Source organism: Clarias gariepinus, chromosome 13 (genome assembly GCF_024256425.1).
Source record: "Clarias gariepinus isolate MV-2021 ecotype Netherlands chromosome 13, CGAR_prim_01v2, whole genome shotgun sequence".
Taxonomy (NCBI): domain Eukaryota; kingdom Metazoa; phylum Chordata; class Actinopteri; order Siluriformes; family Clariidae; genus Clarias; species Clarias gariepinus.
The window spans coordinates 11,887,411-11,907,391 of NC_071112.1; the positions used below are offsets into that span (position 1 = coordinate 11,887,411).

General features: G+C 35.7%; 1 protein-coding gene across 1 annotated transcript; it reads right to left on the reverse strand.

The window, feature by feature from the left end:
* Nucleotides 1-162: 162 nt before the first annotated feature.
* On the reverse strand, nucleotides 163-17,497 carry flvcr2a (FLVCR heme transporter 2a). The gene is made up of 10 exons (XM_053510601.1): nucleotides 16,857-17,497; nucleotides 12,412-12,553; nucleotides 10,033-10,173; nucleotides 9,212-9,279; nucleotides 8,765-8,868; nucleotides 6,684-6,794; nucleotides 5,355-5,460; nucleotides 4,893-5,004; nucleotides 3,784-3,848; nucleotides 163-2,901 (listed from the first exon to the last, which is right to left on the reverse strand). The coding sequence occupies exons 1-10, from the start codon at nucleotides 17,376-17,378 to the stop codon at nucleotides 2,845-2,847; spliced, it is 1,428 nt and encodes a 475-aa protein (XP_053366576.1). The 5' UTR covers nucleotides 17,379-17,497; the 3' UTR covers nucleotides 163-2,844.
* Nucleotides 17,498-19,981: the final 2,484 nt, after the last annotated feature.

Consider the following 19,981-nt stretch of genomic DNA (forward strand, 5'->3'; position numbering starts at 1 on the left):
TGAGGTTTTACACAAACATGTGGAGTTCATGCCATCTCAAGTGCAAACATGGGATTTCATGTAATCATTATATACATTACAAATGATTTAATTATATAAACTTATTTATTCTCCCAAGTTATCACTTATACAATATCTGTTGGAAGTAACCATTTTGTATTATATGATATAAGATAGTGACATAGCAACAATTATTAACGAATATTATACAAAGTAAAGAATTCACAGTTTGCAAGTGTTTCATGGACATATTAAAGGGCTGGCCTCTAACAGACCTAATACTTTAATATGCTTAATATTTTGTCTCGATTTAAACATTCACCATGAACAAAAATCTGTTTACTTTGAGGTTCTGTTTTGTAGGCTAAATACTACTGAGATGATGATGAAATAGTCTCAGTAATTGTAAGGGGTATTTTTCATGTAAACTGCATGAATATACACAGAGACGGTATAAACATTAATCAGTTTAATTATTAATGCAGTGGTTGCCATTATATGTTTATAATCAGCATGCATAAGGCTATGGTAAGGATATGAAAATACTCACTCACTCATCTTCTATACCATTTTATCCTGAATTCAGGGTCACTGGGATCTGGAGCCTATCCCAGGAGGCTTAGGGCACGAGGCAGGGTAGACCCTGGACAGGGTGCCAATCCATTGCAGGGCACACACACATACTCACACACTACAGGCAATTTGGCAACTCCAATTAGCCTAACCTGCATATCTTTGGACTGTGGGAGGAAACCCACCAAGCACGGGAAGAACATGCAAACTCCATGCACATAAAGACAGGAATCAAGCCCAGACCCTGGAGGTGCAAGGCACAGTGCTAACCACTACACCACACATTTGACACATATCAGCATGAATGTCTGAATAAAACTCTTTTAAAAACTTTTTTTTATTAAAAGTGCTCTGCACGATTTCGAAAGTACATTTAAATGGCTAAACTGTGTTTACAACAAAAAAGCTATGACCAAATAGATACTATGAGAAATGTTTATCAATGTGACTATTTTAGCAGTTAGAAACTCTACTTTAACAGCTATATTATTATTATTTTTTAAGGGTTTTTGTATGATCGATAGCTTTTTACTGGTCTTAAATGGTAAAACGGCACCACAATAGTGTTACAGTTGTTGATAAAAAGTAAAACTAACATAAGAATAAACGCTCTAACAAAGATATTACCATATTGTTTTAGTTTATAGATTAACTTTTATCTATGATGGGTTGAACCCATGACTAAACTAGAACCATTTATATATTTCCATTTTTAATTAATTTAACCTCATTGATAAATAGTTCATTTGATAAATTTTAATTTATAGTCAAAAAATTTGACAGTCACCTTTAAACTTAAGCTTTTGACACTCACACAGAAGTGTCTTCTAGTACAGTTTTGGTATATAAATGTTTTTAACACAAACTAACATTTTGCACAGTACAGTAATGTCTTATACTGTAGTAGAGTTTTAACATATTAATGTTTAACACAGGTATAAGGACAAACACTATACCATCAAACACTACTTACATCTACTCATAATTTTCCACAAGTACCTGAAACTGGACATAATTTGTAGGGTTTCTATATATAAAAAAATCCACAGATTCAGTTTTGCACTGTACATTGTCATATGCACATTGGTATACAGGAGAATTCAGTAAGGATAATGTGGAATTATAAAGTCCAATGTTTTAGACCAATTTGCTACTTATTTATATCAAAAGGCAGATGTTCATGAGCAAAATGGTGAGCTTAATAATTGCAATCCTTCGAGCAATTCCTAAAGTCTGGTATTGCCATTATACACCTCAGTATTTCATGAATTCATATTTAGTAAATATATAGACATTATTTAACCGATATACAAAACTTCAATACTGGAAGACCAATTCTCAATAAAAAAAGTTTAAACTCTGTTGTCTTTACTTGTTTTAAGAGAAAATACTCTGATGCTTAGTCAATACAAGGTGGTATCAAAAAGTTGTGAGACTAGTTATATAACACTCCAACAGATGGCAGCACACACAGTCACAGGGAGCACCGGGCTTCATGAGTCAGTGTGCCAAAAGACATCGTGTGTACAACTATTTCATCATGGACAGGAAGTTTAAACAAAGAGCGAACATGAAATGAACGAACAGGCGATGCTGCAATGAGTCGGTCTAGGTGTTTTGAGTGGCACTCGCACTTCAAGAGCGGAAGAACATTTATTTTAAAAAATGTTAAAACCATTCAGCGACTTGTGCATGATGACTGTTGGAGAACTTTATCCACCCTACTCACCAGATAATAAAAATGTAGTAATAAGTAATAAAGTACTTTCTTGTAAATAGACCTAATCTTAAAACTTTTTGATACCACCTTGTATCCAATCAAGTAAACCTTCATGTCATTAGTGGAAGCAGTTCCGGTAAAAACATTTGGAAGAGTCAACATGCTAGAACATCATATACACTGTATACGTATATAAATCCAATATAATAAACAACATAAAGATAGATGGTGTAACTACAAAAAGTAGTGAAACACAAGGAGGACGCATTCCTAATGTTGTTTATATTGTAAATTTAAAGTGCATGGTATGTAGTAGTAAAAATAAACTGAAAGAAAATTCTAGAACCATTATTAACAGTTTATAGGTAATTATTACCCTAAACTTTACAGTGTTGATGTTTTTTACCAACTTATTTTCTGGATGAAGTTCCTTAATGAACGTTGCACACCCTATTGCATGATGTAATACATGTTTTGTTTTTTTTGTTTTTGCAAGAAATTTCACCCTCTAATTATAAATTTGCTGACTTGCATGCAGGAGAACTTCATTTTTACATCCTAGTCTGTTTCGGTGATGATATTCCGTCTTCTTGGTGTCTTGGTAGTTTCTGAACAAATAAAGCAAAAATGAATATAAATAAATGAATAAAGAAAGCCATAAAAGTGCCCTAAACAATGATAGGTTTCGAATCAGAGTGTAAAGTTAATATAGACCAGAAAAGTTAGACAGCATGAGGTTTAGCTTATGATTTATTCCATACTGTACAGTATGCTCACCAGTATATTGGGATCACCATACTAATACTAGGTCTCAGATTAGTGGTAATACTTTGTGGCACAATTCAGGTAGATTTGCCAGCTGCTCATTCCTGATGCAAAGCTTATTACCACATCCTTAAGGTCCTCTATTAGATTCAGAACCAGTGATTAAGGAGTACATGTTCATGGAAACCGTTTGAGATGATTTCCACTTTGCGTCATGGAATATTACAAAAGTAGACGATGGGTAAATTGTGTACAAGGGAATGCACTTAGTCAACAATACACAGACACACTGTGGCATTCAACTGATGCTTGACCGGTATTTTCTAAACTTCAACAACTCAGTCAATCTGGCCATTCTCCTCTGACCTCGTTTCTGAACAAGGAACAGTACTTCTGCCTGCAGAACTGTGGATAACTGAAGAATGTTGTTGGTTTTTGCACCATCACTGTGTAAACTGAAACTCCCAGAAGATCAGCAGTTTCTGGAATCCATCTGAAGTCACTAAAATCACATTTTCACCATTCTGATGTTTGATGTGTGCATTAACTAAGGCTCTTGACCTGACCTGTATCTGCATGAATTTACACAGTGATGGAAACTGCATGAATATGCAGGTGTGCAGTAGGTGTAAGGTGTTCCTAATAAAGTGAGTGTAAATTATGATGGAAAACTAGCCTTGAACCTTATCCTGAGAGAAAATATTTTAGATAAAACACAAACTTACAGTTTCTGATTCTGCATCTGCTTGCGTGTTTGCCTTTTGCCGCCGGAGATCTTCCTTTATAAAAGCTTCAAATACAAATATGGGTGTGAAATCAGTAACACAGTAAACGGTCATGAACAAAATAATACTGTGTGAGATTTAGATACAGAAAAAAGTTTTAAAGGGTCTTTTCTCCAGTTTTGCTGCTTCTAATCAACCACTAGAGGGCAAGAAGCACTTTTGACATACTATTGAGGTGAGAAGAGTGGATATACACACACACACACACACACACACACACATACTGTACACATACAATGTTGATTTTTGTCTCAAAATTCCCCAGATCTCAGTCTAATAAAGCTCCTGGCATTTGTGCTGGACAATGTTGTGACAATCTATGGAATCCCCATTTTGCAATATATACACAGTATATACAGTACACAGTATGTACACACACAAGGCAAGGAGGGTTTGATAGACATTATTATTTGTGAAATATTTTGTAAAATATATATATATATACATGTACATATACACTACCGTTCAAAACTTTGGGGTCAATTTCGTTGTTTTTGTTTAGTGATTTATTTTTTACATTCCACAACAATACTGGGAATTTCAAAACTATAAAATAACACATATGGAATTAGGTTATTGCATAACGACAACAAATACAAAAGTTAGTTGTTATTTAAAGACACAGAGGTCAGCCTTTCTGTAATAGTTCTTGCAAGAACAGTATTGTCAAGTGCATTTGCAAAATCCGTCAAGCACCATAATGAAACTGGCTCTCATGAAGGCCATCCCAGGAGGGCGAGACCAAAACCTACCTCTGCCGCAGACGAGAAGTTCATTTAGAGTTATCAGCCTGAAAAATGACCAATTAACAGCACCTCAGATTAGAGGCGTTATGAAGTCTTTACAGAGCATAAGTAGCAGACACATCTCACCATTAACTGTTCAAAGGAGTTTAATGCATTTTTTTAGATGCCTTCAGCATTCCTTTACAATGTAGAAAGAAATATAAATCAGGAACCATCATGGAGTTAGAAAGTGACCCCAAACTTTTAAACGGTAGTGTATATACAGTATATGGCGTTGATTTTCAGTAGCAAGGCTGACTTTACCTGTAATGATTGTCCCTAACAGCAGGAAAACACAGAGGAAGATGTTGCCAGCGAATGTGCTGTAGGAGTCAATGATCTTGCCTTGACAAATGGTAAATATGATTCCAAACACCTGAATTGGGATAAGATAATAACTGAGAGTTTATTTCTTATCAAACTAGTAATGATAATGATATCTCAGTGAAAATCTTGATTTGTATTATTAGGCTTATTGATTAATTCTTCTTTTTCCGGATACATCCCAGTGTGCATGCTGTAAACTGGCTTTCTGGGCCTCTTTCAACTTTTAACTCTTATTTGCTCTATATAATTCATGATCTCTTAAGTATCACACATTATATTTGTTATACAACATGCCTACAGGATCAGTAGCAACTTGCGAAGGTATAACCATTTTGTTTATCATTACAGGACTTTCATTTGATAGAACAGAAAGATAGATCTTTGCTTAGCTCGGAGTACCTGTGCTGAGCAGTTGAGAAGTCCTGAAGATGTGCCTTCTGACTCAGGGTATGTCAATTCCACTGCAAACTCAAAGCCTAGTGGCAGATACCCAGTCATGAAGAATCTGTGAGAGAGAAAAAAAAATTGCTACCATATTCATTTATTCTTCAGTAACGACTTTACCTGGTAACAGTAAGCACAAAGATTCCAGTCCATCACAGAGCACCACATTACATTCATGGTTTACAATTTATCATAATGTATAGTAGATGCTGTACAAAGGTCTGGAGGCAGCGTTATGATCTGCGGTTGCTTTAGACATAGAGGTTTAGGCTCAGCAACGTTATGTGCCAATAAGTGTACCAGGATATCACATTTATGGATTTTAAATGACATACAGTAGGAATATTTAAAATGTAAAAGAGTGTTTCTGAGAACACCATGAATCATTTTCATACCTGAATTGGCCACTTTGCACATCGTAATCATACTGTAGATAAAGGTGGTTTACCAAACATCAGAGGGTATTTTTTTTGGCCAGGTGTTTTATTTTAAGGTGGCACAGTGGCTTAGTGGTTAACACTGTCACTTTGTACCTCCAGGGTATGGGTTCGAGTCCCAGCCAGGTTTGAGTCTTGCCTCTGTGTGCATGGAATTTGCATGTTCTCCCTGTGGGTTTCCTCACACAGTTAAAAAATATACACATTATATGAGTGTGTAAATTTTTAACTTTAACAATGTAAAATTGTAAAATCTGAACTGTAATTAGCAAATGGACTTCATAGTTTTTGGTTGCAGTGCCTGGGTTCTGGGGGTTTTGCTAAGTAATGACAAATTAGATGAAGTGTAAAAGTTTTTTGTAAGATTAAGTGTAACGTTATTTCATATTTTATTATGTTTTTATTCATTATTTTATAATATTTCATTTTGTGTGACAGTATTACCTGAGACACTGTTTTGAAACACTATTTCCCTAAACAAACTTTCTAAAAAGTGGCCATGTATATAATAAAGCCTTTAAGAATATTTAAGAAAAAAAATCCCTAACTGTCAGATTTCTAAATTTAATCCGATCACATAATTCTGAGGATGAGGACATTTGTCTATATACCAGACAATACTGTACTAGTTACAGTTTGGGTACAATAAAACAAGTAAATTTTTTTCATATATTGTAAAGCAAGATTGTCTTCATTAATATTCTAACATCGATAATAATAATAATATATATTTTTTAATTACGATGTCATTTAAAGTAAATGTGTCGCTTCACCAGCTGTAGTTTTATTCTTTGTCCTCACCAAGCTATTAGTAGCACATTGTGATTAATAAAGCAATAGCTCTTACCCTAGCATGGCTGATGTAATAAAGACTACCCAGAGATGGCCCAAGTTTAAAGTGAAGGAGTAAATCACCATTCCTACAAACGACAGGAGATATACAGCAAGGGTGGTCTGTCTGAAAGAGAAGAGGGAAATATCAGTGAGCTGAAAAATATATTCTGACTCTAAAGATTTTAATGGAACAACTTTGATAAATGCATTTTTACATTTAATGTAAATCATGTCACGATCATCTCATTCTCAAAGGAACAACTCTTTTGGAGCCATGCTTCCCTGTAGTAAGCAAGCATTGTCTTATTAGGGTTGCAATGTACAGTCATGCATAAGAAAATGTCCCACTTCACTGTGACTGTGAATTGTCCTCAGGCTTTTTCAGATTTATCAGACAACTCAGTTCAATATCAATGTCTGAATTATATGAGCTCATTGACATGGCATGTTGTTTTAGGCAATGAACCAACAAAATCAGAGGGATAAAGTTATGTTTGACTTTAGCAATTCTTTTTTTATTACCTGTGGAATCATTTCTGCTTCATTAGACAGGGTGTTTAATGGGATATCCCTTTTTGATATAGATAGAACATATCAAAAGGGGAACAGGCACGGTAGCTTAGTTATTAGCACTGTCACCTTGCACCTCCAGGGTCGAGGGTTTGATTCCCGCATGGGGTCTGTGTTCATGGAATTTGCATGTTTTCCCTGTGCTTGGTGGGTTTTCTTATGTTCACTCTGGTTTCCTCCCACAGTCCTAAACATGCAGATTAGCCCAATTGGCGTCCCAAATTGCCTGTAGTGCGTGAATGTGTGTGTGTGCCCTATGATGGTGTGTAACCCCCCGCAAACCTGATCACAGGATAATGGGCTATAGACGATTAGTGATAACATTACCTGGTTTCAAGGTAAGAGATTAAAAAATTTAAGTCTAAATCAGCTATACCCAAACTTAACAAGGCTGCAGCCCAATCTGAAGTGTAAAAATCTTCTGAAGCACGCCCAAAGCTTTAATTACAACAACGCGAGACTAAGATAAATGGGTTAAATGAGATAAATGGGTTTAGTTTAGTAAATACTTAATCAGACACATTTGATAGTAATTTTAAACCTAATTACAAACTTGTAATTATGTTAAAATTAATATATACCTGTATAAAAAACTTTAGTAATGATGTCTGGTAGCCCAACTGCAGTACCCTTATTGCCCACCGGGGGCAGGTGGCCCACACTTTGAGAAACACTGATCTAAGCAATTAAGACACATTAAGTGTCAGAGTGCAGAAATAAGTCTAAAAATCACTGTAAAAGGCATTTTATCAATTCATTTACTTGACAAAAGTGTTGACAGCAAATATAAAGCTGGACAGACTGGAAAATTACAGAAATTAACTACAAAGAAATTATTGTAGTTGAACTTCGCTTCCCAAAAAAGAAGAATTAAATCAATTGTTACAATTGAAGAATATGACAAATTGTATTCAATTGAATATGTCAATAATTGTACATAACTTATTTGTGAGACTAGCCATGCTGTATTAAATATAAAATATAGTAATTAAATAATTATGCAGTAAGTAAACCTCTGTTGTGCGATTTGTACTGCCTAGAAACTTTGAATAGTTGAGGCATGAATGGAATTTTCATACATCCAAAAGGTATTGTTTAGCTAAATCCTAACAGATTAAGATAAGCCGCATGTTCATTCTGTCACAAGAAAGAAAAAGCTTATTAACTTATACTTTGGCTTTTGAAGTTTGTCTGGTGCAGAATTAAACATGGTACTTGGGAAATAATAAAAGCCCACTACAGGGGATCAAGAGGGATCAGCATTCACAATGGCATACCTTCGTATGTCAATTGGCATGAACCCTAATAAAATCTTGAGCTCGAATGTGAATGTCGGCTTAACATTTTAAAGCCTCAGGCAATAAGATCTCAACTGTTCAAAAGGCTAAAAAGTACAAAACTACCATTATATCAGAAACATTAACTAATGATATAAAAACAAATATTTGTAACAATTAAAAGCTACAAAAGGTCATATTTTCCTATTTTTATTGCTTTATGTTTTTATGGTCACATGATGCATACTTGTATGTCTTTGTTTTGTCCAACCAGATGCCAGAGATCAGAGAGCCCACCATACCAGAAATGACAAGAGTTAGACCAATTCGTCCAGCATTCACCTCTTCTCCCTTTCATGGGAAAAAAGCCAATTATTATTTAGGCTGTTATATCTAGTCAGGTTTGGGCAGAGTGTGTTAAATACCAAACCATGTAAAGGATCTAGGTGAAAACATAAAAAAGGTAAATTCAGCAAGAGAAAATATGAATGATAATGATAATAAGAAGAAGAAGAAGAAGAATAGTATCCTAAGTGTGTGACAAATCTTTGAGGATTCCTGTGGATCTACACAGAGACTGTGTACTGCCTAAGGGGAAAACATGACATTTCTATATCTGACAGCTCCTATGCCTTATTTAGAGAAGAAAATTGTGAGATAACCAGAACGAAAGATAAGACTGGTTGGGACTTACAGGGTAGTAGTCCATGATCATGCGATTCAGTAAAGTGGAAACAGCATAAAAACACCCGACATTTAATCCTGTAAGAATAAAATGCAAGTGTGAGTGTGGCATGTTTTAACTGTGCATTTAGTTGTGGTCTCAGAATGTCAAGTAAATCTGTGCTGTACAAAAGATTGTTTCCAAATAATTTTTTGTTCCATTTTATTTAATTTTTTTGCATTTCATTTTCTGGGTTTTATTAGTAGCCATTTTCATCAACAAATTTGTTGTTTTCCAAATTTGAACAATATTTTTTAGGCTCCCCTTGTGCTGGCACATGACTCCACAAGACCTCTGGGGGTGTGCTGTGGTGTCTGGCACCAGAATGTTGGCAGCGGATCAGGTTCAGCCCTGTTTGTGCAGAACAGAACTACAGTAGGATCTGGGGAGTTTGGAGGTTGGGACAGCAGCCTTGGGCTCTTTAGTTGCAAAGAGGTGTGTGCACCAGGCTGTGGATGCACTAGGTGTCCTGGTGCCTTTCTATTGTGGCCAGCATTATTTTTTTATCCTTTTTTGTGGGATTGACTGATGGGCTGGCTTTTGCTCCCCACAGGCATACATAAGCCTTAGGTGCTTATGATCCTGTTAGCAGTTTACTAGTATATAATTGCTAATCAATGTTAATGTGTTAATGTTATGGGGTGTTAACTTTATGTCTCATCAATATAAATCAAACAAATAAAATAAAAACATATATGACCATATAATATATTAATTCTAGTTCTGACATAATACAGTAAAACCTGAGATAACCTGAATGAGAAATGTTATTATAAATGTGTCAGGCCTACCATAGGTGACAATCAGTAGAACAAATGGTTTGTTGCAGAGAAGCCTCCGAATCGAGGCCAGGTAAGAATAGTCTTGTAAAGGCATTTTTTGCGTTGTCACCTGGGCTTGGGAGGGAGGAACTGCTGGCTTATCCTGGAAAACTTGGATGAACAGTAGAAACACACAAGACTGACATGGTCCCAGGAGCACAAGTAAAAAGTGTAAACCATGCAGCACTGCACAAAGTGTATGATGACAGAAGACACAAGTGATGCACAAATAATGCACAAGATATTACTGAAATTACTAAAATTGAGAATGAAACTGAGAACTGGGTATTTACTAGGTATTTTTAAGTAAATACAAAAAGTGCTGATAAGTACACCTTTGTGGGTTCGTAAGAGTTATATTACTTTGCTTTTTTATAAGAAGACAAGATGAACATTTTACAGACCACTGGATAAATAAAATAAACTATATGGTGAAATACAGTTTGCATTCATTTATAAATCCACAGCCTATAAAACCATTCATGTAAGCATGTTTTAAACCACAGCCTCAATTTAACCACAGGTTTTTTATTAAATGTATTCATACTTATATGTTTTATATATACTGTAATATTATATATATATATATACTGTATAGTAGTATCATATATACTGTGTGTGTATATATATATATATATATATATATATATATATATATATATATATAATTATCTTTAGGGTATTAAGAATAATCAAATTTTTATGTCAGGCCACATCACATCATGCCAACATACTGACATAAAACAATCCATGCCATAATAGTTACTCCTTACCAACAATAAAACCATAACCTTTGGCAAAGGCTCCTATAACTCAGCCAGGGCAATGTTTCCAGGCTTACACATTATCACATTAATTATGATGCCATTATCAGAAATCAGTCCCTTTGCTGCCAAGTTAAGATGTCATACTGGCAGACTATTTGTACTCTGTCATTTGTCATTCTGCTTTTGAGTCACATAACCTTACAGAAGGCATTCTGAATCACCCTGGCATTTCTGAATCATTATCTTTACTATGCAGCTTGATAAGTAGCATTGCCATGCAGACTTTAAACCCTGACTTTACCACTACGCACTGGAAGAAAAAAGAAGTGGAGTAGCCCTTTGATGTAACCACAAAACACATATGTTATTAGGCTGAGAATGGTTATTGTACATTACATATACTGTACATAGATATCAAATAGAATACATAAATAGATTTTTTTGTATGTATGTATATGATCTAGAGAATTCTTCTAGTCGTAAAGAATTCTTAATAAGTTCTCAAAAGATGAAAAGTAACAAAGTATATTTATATCATTACTGTATAGTTTTAAAGTATTTGTACTTTGTTTATGTTTTCTTTTGTATTGGTCGTTTGACTTTGTTCACTACATTTCTGAGGAATGATCTCACTGGTTACAGTATAATCTGAATTCCCTTAGCTGTTATAAGGTGACTTTTTAAATCAGAGCGGTACAGACAATGTGACAAATGTGACAAAATGTAATACATCTAGTCTTTTTTGTAATTTTTTACTGCACAATTTTCTTATAAAAATAAGGGGAAAGGATTAAGCTACTGCTTCATGTCTAGGTAAGTGATTAAATTTCTATCATTATAAATATCCGCTGTTGTCTATACAGTTTGTATCTATCTACTGTAGCTAGTTTGAGAACATGTAGAGAACAGCTAGCTGTTAGCAAGAAAGCAAGATTCTTTTCTTATTATCGTGCTAACTAATGCCTGACACATTAAAGATACAGTATACCCGTCATAAGCTATCTTTAGTTTATTTTTGCACATTCCTTGGCACTTTTAGTAAAGGCTTTGCTACATTATTATCAGTAACTGATTGTTTTGTGCGTTCTAGAGTTTTTTTTTTTACTTTTTTTTTATCCCTTTAACTCAAATAAAATACATTTTATACTTCAGTCTTTGCTGTTTCCCATTTAAGTAACATACTATTTTTTTATTATAATTATTAACTATAGCTGTTTAATGCATTGTTGTGTGCTATGTTACAGTCTTCATTATGACGGGCTTTAGGGCTAAAGGACAATTTTCAGAGGCTTAAAACTGCAAGCAAAAGTTTATAGAATAACTAAATGGATTAATATTTACCAAACCTAGATAATAATAATTTACCAACCAAATGTCAATGATCTGATTAACAGCAACTAACACAATTTAAAAAGTATTATGTAAACAAAGCATGTTTATTTGTAAACTAAATACTTTTAGATGTGTGGCATCAAATAAACACTGTAGCAGTTAAGCAAATAATGAAATACATATTAATAAATGTAAGGACTTTTAACTTGTACTTGCAGAATGCAGATTTAACTAATAAGTGATGTCTTACCAGTAACAACTAGAATGAAGAGGAGGCTGGCCACACCTGCTGTTATATAAAACATAATGCTGATATGATAAGCCAGTTTATCCATGTCATCTATATTGGGCACAAGAACAGGCGGCACCAGGAACCCAATGGCAATGCCAAGCTGGAATAAAATAGACAATCAAAACAACATATTTAACGACTGATCAAACTCACAATACTTCATGTACTTAACACAAGATTTCAGAAAACGTTCAACAAAAGTAAAATACTTCAATATACTGTAAGTTCAATAAAAGTAAAGCCTTCAGTATAAGTTCAAGAAAAGCAAAGTTGATTCTACGCACACTCCTGAATCCCCACGAAGTCCCCAATAAAAAGAAACAACAGTACAGTACTGGACAAATGAGCACAAAAAAAACAAGCATGGACACATCTGGTTGGAAGGACTTCAAAAATTTGCCTTTGGACGTCTCATCCTTATCACAACACATACACAAGTTGGAGAGTTCCCCAGAGGCTATGGCCTGTTTTTCCTTTCTTATGTCAGGTCTCAATGGCATTTCAATTTACAGTCTTTACTAGCTGGCTTGATGTACACTCGCTAATCACTTTATTGGAAACAACTGTACACCTACACATTCAAGCAATTATCTAATCAGCTTAATGTGTGGCAGAACTGCAGTGCAAAAAAATCAAACATGCAGATACGAGCCAGGATCAGTGGGTGATTTTTGACTGTGGCACAATTGGTGGTCCCAGATGGTTTAGTTTGAGTATTTCTAGACCTGCTAATGTTCTGAGATTTTTTTTTTTTTTGGATTTACAACTGTATTTAATGGTTCAGTAAATAAAAAACATTCAGTCACCAGCAGTTCTGCAGATGGATAAGCCTTGTTGATGAAATTATCAGAGAATGGCCAGACTGGTTCAAACTGACAGGAAAGCTACATTAACGCAGATAACCACTCTACGCCTGTGGTGAGCAGAAAATCATGTCAGAATGCACAGCATTTAAGTCATCAGGATCCACTTCTGTCAGCCAAGAACAGTTTTCTTGGTTCACTTTGGACCTGTTAATACCAATCAAACAAGACTTGCATTTAACATCCTATTGTATTACATACATGTTCTAATTTATTTCCATATATTTTGACTTCTTTAAAGCTGCTTTGCAACAATGACCAGATTTGGATTTAAATTAAATTGAATCTAAAGCTGGTTTAATGAACATGACAATGAGCTGAATGTTCTTAAGTGGCCTTCAAAGTCACTGGATCCAAATCTGATAGAACACTTAAGGATGGAAGTGGGAGTGGGAGATTCGCAGCATGAATGTGTGGTGGAAATCCTGAAAACTATAAAGACAAATAAGTCATTCGTTGGGTAAAAGCAATGCAACAATGTTTTATTGAAACTTTTGCAAAAAGACCAGTCTCATACAGTAAACAGATGCAGCAGCAGCTTCTTCCATCCGTTACACAATGTTTGTTATACACAAACATTTCTGCCAGCATGATCTACTCCCCGTACATTGTGTTCTCATATACAAGAAGTTGATTTCCCTTTCTGTGTCGGAACAGACCTCTTCACCTTATTGTTCAGTGGCTACTACAGTAACAGTTTGTTTCTATTCTATATTCAGCCTGTGTTTCTACATTTCAAGCAGGTTTTGAAGCCTCATGGCACAATTACAATGTGACTTTTCTATGACAAAAGTGTACCTGATAATCTGCAGTAATTGTTTGATGCAATCATTCCAACAAGGACCAGAATCCCAAAGAAATGTTTAAACCATCAACTAATTGAGGCTGTATGGAAACCAAAGGAAGGTCCTACCCAGTATTATTGTAGAGTTCCTATTAAAGTTCTCAGCGAGTGCCGTATTAGTGGTATTGTGCCCAACATTACGTACTTACTTATCTACTTTTTACTTCACATGATCTATTTTTGTCTTTCTGTATAGTTCTTAGCTAGTTTATATTGTGTTAATTTTTGTCTTAGCTAGTTAACTTATTAGATCTCTTAGCTAGATTTTTTTTATTTATCTTGTCAATAACTGTTGTATGGAGCACCTTAATCCTGGAGGAATATAGTTTTGTTTTACTGTGCATGGGTCAATGAAGATTGTGAGGTCAATAATCCCATTTTACTATTATATATTTATTTTTATGGTCATAGAAACAACCAGAAACAACAATAAAAACATGTGAGCATGTGTATCTGTGTTATTGCTTTTCCTATGTGACCCATTTTTTCTAAAAAAAAATTTTGCTCAGTCATTTTTGTATAGTTGTTAAAAATGAAATAAAATTCAGTTAATCATATTCCCTATTTTGTACTGAAAAAGAATATGTCACTCTATACTGCACAATCCTGAGCCCTATTTATATACACTACCGCTCAAAAGTGTGGGATCGCATGCAAAAAAAAAAAAAAAACAGACATTTTCATGCAATTTACCAACAATTTTCTCCATTTCAAAAAAACAATTAAAGTTAGCCAGAATTCTGACTGTGATGGGGCGGCCAGCACAGTCTCCTGATCTGAACCCTATTGAGCTGTTGTAGGAGCAGCTTGATTGGATGGTACAGAAGAAGACTCCATTGAGCCAATCCAACTTGCTCTGGGAAGCATGGGGTGAAATATCATCAGATTATCTTGAAAAACTAACAGCTAGAATAGCCATGGTCTGCCTTTTGCTGCAAAATTTGGTGTGTGTTTTCTTGGAAAAAGTGAAATACGAGTAATACAGTACCTTAAATGGCTTTTATATAGCAGCAGACTGAGGGTAATGATTTAAGCCACCTGTTTAACCTAAATAAACTACACAACTACAGAGGCGACAAAGACTTGTCTACATGATCTTGTCCTCCATATTCTTGTCCTTCATATTCTTCATTTGTACTTATATAGTGCTTTTAACAATGAACTTCAACGTTAGAAAAGAGTTTTATGGGGAAAAAAATGTCTGAATATACATTTTACAATCTTTAAATTTATAGCCCTAATGAGCAATCCAGAGAAGACAGTGGCATGGCAAATCTCCCTGAGATGACATGATGAAAAACCTTCAGAGGAAACCCATCCTCATGTGGATGATACTGGATAGTGTGACCATAAATAAATCACTTCGATAACTGAGTGCTATTATAAAAAGTTTTTTTGGTTTGTTTGTTTTGGCAGGGTTGCTGAAGAGGAGTTAGCCAAGGGCGCCGTACACACTGAAACTGCCACTGCATAGTCCTATATACAGTATATGATCCTGACGTTATTAACGGTCACTCCTCCGACATTGGCTCATGTCTCCACATGCAGTAGATTTCCACTGAAGCTAAGGGGCCCAAATCCGTTCCAGGATGGAAATGCTCATGTGTGCAAAAAAAAAAAAGTGTGTACAAAGCAAGATTGTTTGCAAAGATACACACTGGAACTTACTGCACAACATTTACACCTTAATTAACATGCTGGTGGCGATTGGGCACAAAACCTTTTTAGAAGGAAAGAGGAAAAAGTGGAGGCTGTTATACTGTAGAAACACAGAGAAGACAAACTCTGTCTGTGGGATGTTCAAAAAGCATATATGATTGTGATAGGTACTGTAGGTGTCAACATACTTTTGCCCATATAGTGTACAATGAATAATCTTACTGTCAAAACCATGGTGGAAATGTGTAACTCCTCCTAACACGAACTGAGTTTAGTTGGTTACCTTTTGTCGCATATGTAAGCTATATTATTTTTTTTTTATCATCAACCCAGACATACTACAGCCAACAGGACATAATTTACATTCATCTCCAGGCACAAGACAGGAATATACACACACACACACAAAAAAAAAAAATTCATGGCAGTCATTTCTAGTCATTCAATTTATTCTAAAATCTTAGGTTGTAAATTAGTTTATTGATGTTACCATTATGTTCCTTGCAGGGTATTTTTTGTAAAAAAATAAATAAAAAATAAAAATACTGTTTTACTGTGTGATAATGACAATGTAGCAGAGTGTGCTTCATGCATCTATTGCTTGCAGATCTGATAGATGAAATAATGATCACACAAACTTGCATACACTCCAGAAAAGGAAAAATAAATCTGGTCATTCCAAAAGAATAAATATGGTCATGTCATTCCTCACATACACAAGATCTAGAACTGAAGAACTGAACTGGACCTCTGTGGACTGTCTTCTTCTTCTTCTTGATTTGACAACAAATGCTAATGCAGATTCCCAAATCAGATCAGTGTTAAACACACTTGAGAAAAACAGCAGGAGATCCTAAAGAATTTCACACACACCACAGGCAATTTGGGAACGCCAATTAGCCTAATCTTTGGTTAAGATAAGTTTTCTTTCTCATTTTTTTGCATGCACTGAAAAGAATAAAAAACTCACTGAGAAAGAAATCCTGATTTAGAGTGAGATCATTCATGCATGAAACGGTGCACTGGACTGGACTTACCTGGTTGCCGAAGACGCCGATGGAGCAGGCGGTGGACACTTCCTCCGGTCCGAACCACACGGCGGCGATGTGAGACGGCATGCCGAGGATGAACACCTGCGCCACGGCGCACACGACCTGCCCGAGCGCGCTCACCCAGAACAGGTGCGGCTTGGCGCTCGCGACCTTAACCCACGCGCCCGCGCAGTTCACACCTGCGGCCACGAGCGCCACAACTCGCAGCCCTTTCCTGTCCAAAAGCCATGTGACTGGAAAGACAAACGGTATGTAAGTGAGCATGTAGACCATGGACAGCCAGTCTATAGCGAACGCGCTGACGTTGTAAAACCGCAGGAAGATGTTGTTGATGATTCCGTACTGGATCCACTGGTACGAGTTGCACAGAGAATACGAGCTGAAGAGCAAAACGATCAGCCATCGTCTCCTGTACAGGCGGGTAGGACTCTCCTGGAGCGCGCGCTCCGTACACGCGTCTGCGCGCCCGGGTTTGAAGATGTTACTTTCTTCTCCTTCAGGTAACATGTTGAGCGCTGAAGCGAAACTACATTTTTCCACCTACTGTAGGCAAAACGTCAGAGACAAATGAACCTGGGAGCAAAGTGTGCACAGAACTCTGACATATCAGTGGCTTTAATCCACCACGATTTATATTCGAGGCCACCTCCTCCCCATAGCACGTGCTACTTTCCCTGAGTGACCTCTGAGCAAGACTCCAACACTTTGATGTGAGGTCCACAAATAAGTAATATGTTAACACTCTATAATACATAATCATTAATGTATTCATTCATGCTCTAATCTTAATGTAGATTTCATTTTTTCCTGATGCATGCATTAATTCATCAAGAAATACAGTAATTAGTATTATATACTAATACATGACTGATTTGTGGTTATGGTTTTACTATATCAGAGGTTATGCTCTCCAGCCTCTCAGACTCCAGATGCCATAGTTTTAAGTTACTAATATTCTAATTTCTGTACATACAAAACTCCACTACTAACTAACTTATGATCCTGCTTTACTCACTCACTCACTGTCTATATCCTGTATACAGGGTCGCGTGGGGCCTGGAGCCTATCACAGGAGACAAAGGGCACAAGGCATGGAAACAACCTGGACAATCCAGCACAGGGTGCACACACACTCACACACTCATTCACCTAATCTGCTGAGGGGAAACCCACCAAGCACAGGGAGACCATGCAATCTCCATGCACACAGGCCGCAAAGTGGGAATCGAACCCGGTCCCTGTAGGTGCAAGGCGACAGTGCTAACCACTAACCTACCCATTATCTTGCCTATTTAGTGCCAATAATTTAATTTTTAATTTTAACCTTAAAAGTACCTCAAATCATAAAGGGGCACTATATTCATTTCCCAGTTTACCAGTACATTTTTTTTACAAGGTTTAAAAGATAATTTATAAATCACATTTCAAATCTACACACCAAATATTCCTTTTGCATACTCAATATGCAAAATCCTAATTATTTAAGGTAACTATTTAGTAAAAAGCTGGAAATGAGACTATTTGGTCTCGTCCACTGAGGCTCATTTTAAGACTGAGTGCAATGTTCTTGAAACACTCAGAGATTCAGAAAAATATTTGATGGAATACATATGGCACAAATTTCTTGCTTTCATTATAAATTTTAAGCAATGTAAATAAAAAAAAAAAAAGTATGATTATATATAGGACCAGGTTATTGACACCAGGACCAGTGTTGTGGCAGCTGATGCACATTTTGTGACTTTTTTATTACTCTTAAGTCCATAAACTTTATCATCTATATCATCTCTATATGTTTGTTCTTTGTTCTTGCCTGGCATAATTTGGTACATGCGGGAGGCCAAAGTGCATTTCTCTGTTAGTCAGGTTAAATTTATTTGTTAGTTTGCCCTCAGTAACAGCACAATATGACATGTTTATAGTAAGATATCGTATCATTCGAATACCTTTATGACTTGGACAAAGCTTAAGGAATGGATTTTAAAGGCAAAACACACAGCAGTCGCACAAGTGCTAATACAGTCACTTAAAAGAGTAAAAGGTGTTGATTAATAACAGCAGTTTTAACAATATAGCTGATTGGAAAGCAATCCTAGAATATATATAAATTATGAATTATATATATTTATGAATTAGTTCTAATAATTACGTTATTCAAATATAATTAAGTCTAATATGTGCATTGAAAATGTGTTAGCATTAACAAGGAACAGGGTACAGTATAATTGTTGATATAGTGATGCCTTTTATAAGAACACACTTGTTAAACCTTTATGGAAGGAGTCTCAAAAATAAGCAAATTTTTATCAGTCACACAGCATTTGGTTTTCATCTTCTGTCCTGCAAGTGAGGGAAAAGGTAAGTGAGCGATACATGTTTTCAGTCGTCATTAATTAAAGTTAAAAACTATAAGTTCAAGTCAAATTAGGACTTGAGATGAACCAATTAACATTTACAGAAGATGTTAAACACAGTACAATGATGGGACTGCTAGCTGCAGTAAAGCAGTTGAATGGTGCAAACATTTTAAAGAAGGTCGTACATCCGTTAACAATGATTCCGGTTGAAGTGGATCAGAGACCACTGCAGTCGCTCCCATGAGCATTCAGTAAGTGGAACACCTGATTCTTAAAAATCAACAGATACTTTGTTACCAGCTTGATAAAGAGTACACATAATGATTCATGAACAACACATGCACAATATAGGAACTCAGCTGGGAGTTATCTTCACTTCTTCTCCACTGTCCTGTTATTCAGCACAATCAATGGTCCCGGTTTGACTTGAACACCCCTTATTTAAACATGATTAAAATGGTTAAAAAAAACTGACATGATGTTCTTGATTTAATTAACAAATGTAACTATGAGCCAACTGCTGTGGTATAAGAGGAATAAACACACACTGGGATGCGCTGTTACAGAAAAATAATCAACTTGATGATGGTACTTTGCATCATGTTTTTCTATAGTATATTACAGCATCCTGTCAGTGATTATTTTTTATAAACATCAATGCTTTATTCGTTAATGCACACAGTATCTCTCCTGGGGTTTAAAACCACAATCATCTGGGGATGAGTTATGATGTGGTGTTACTTCAGAAAAACC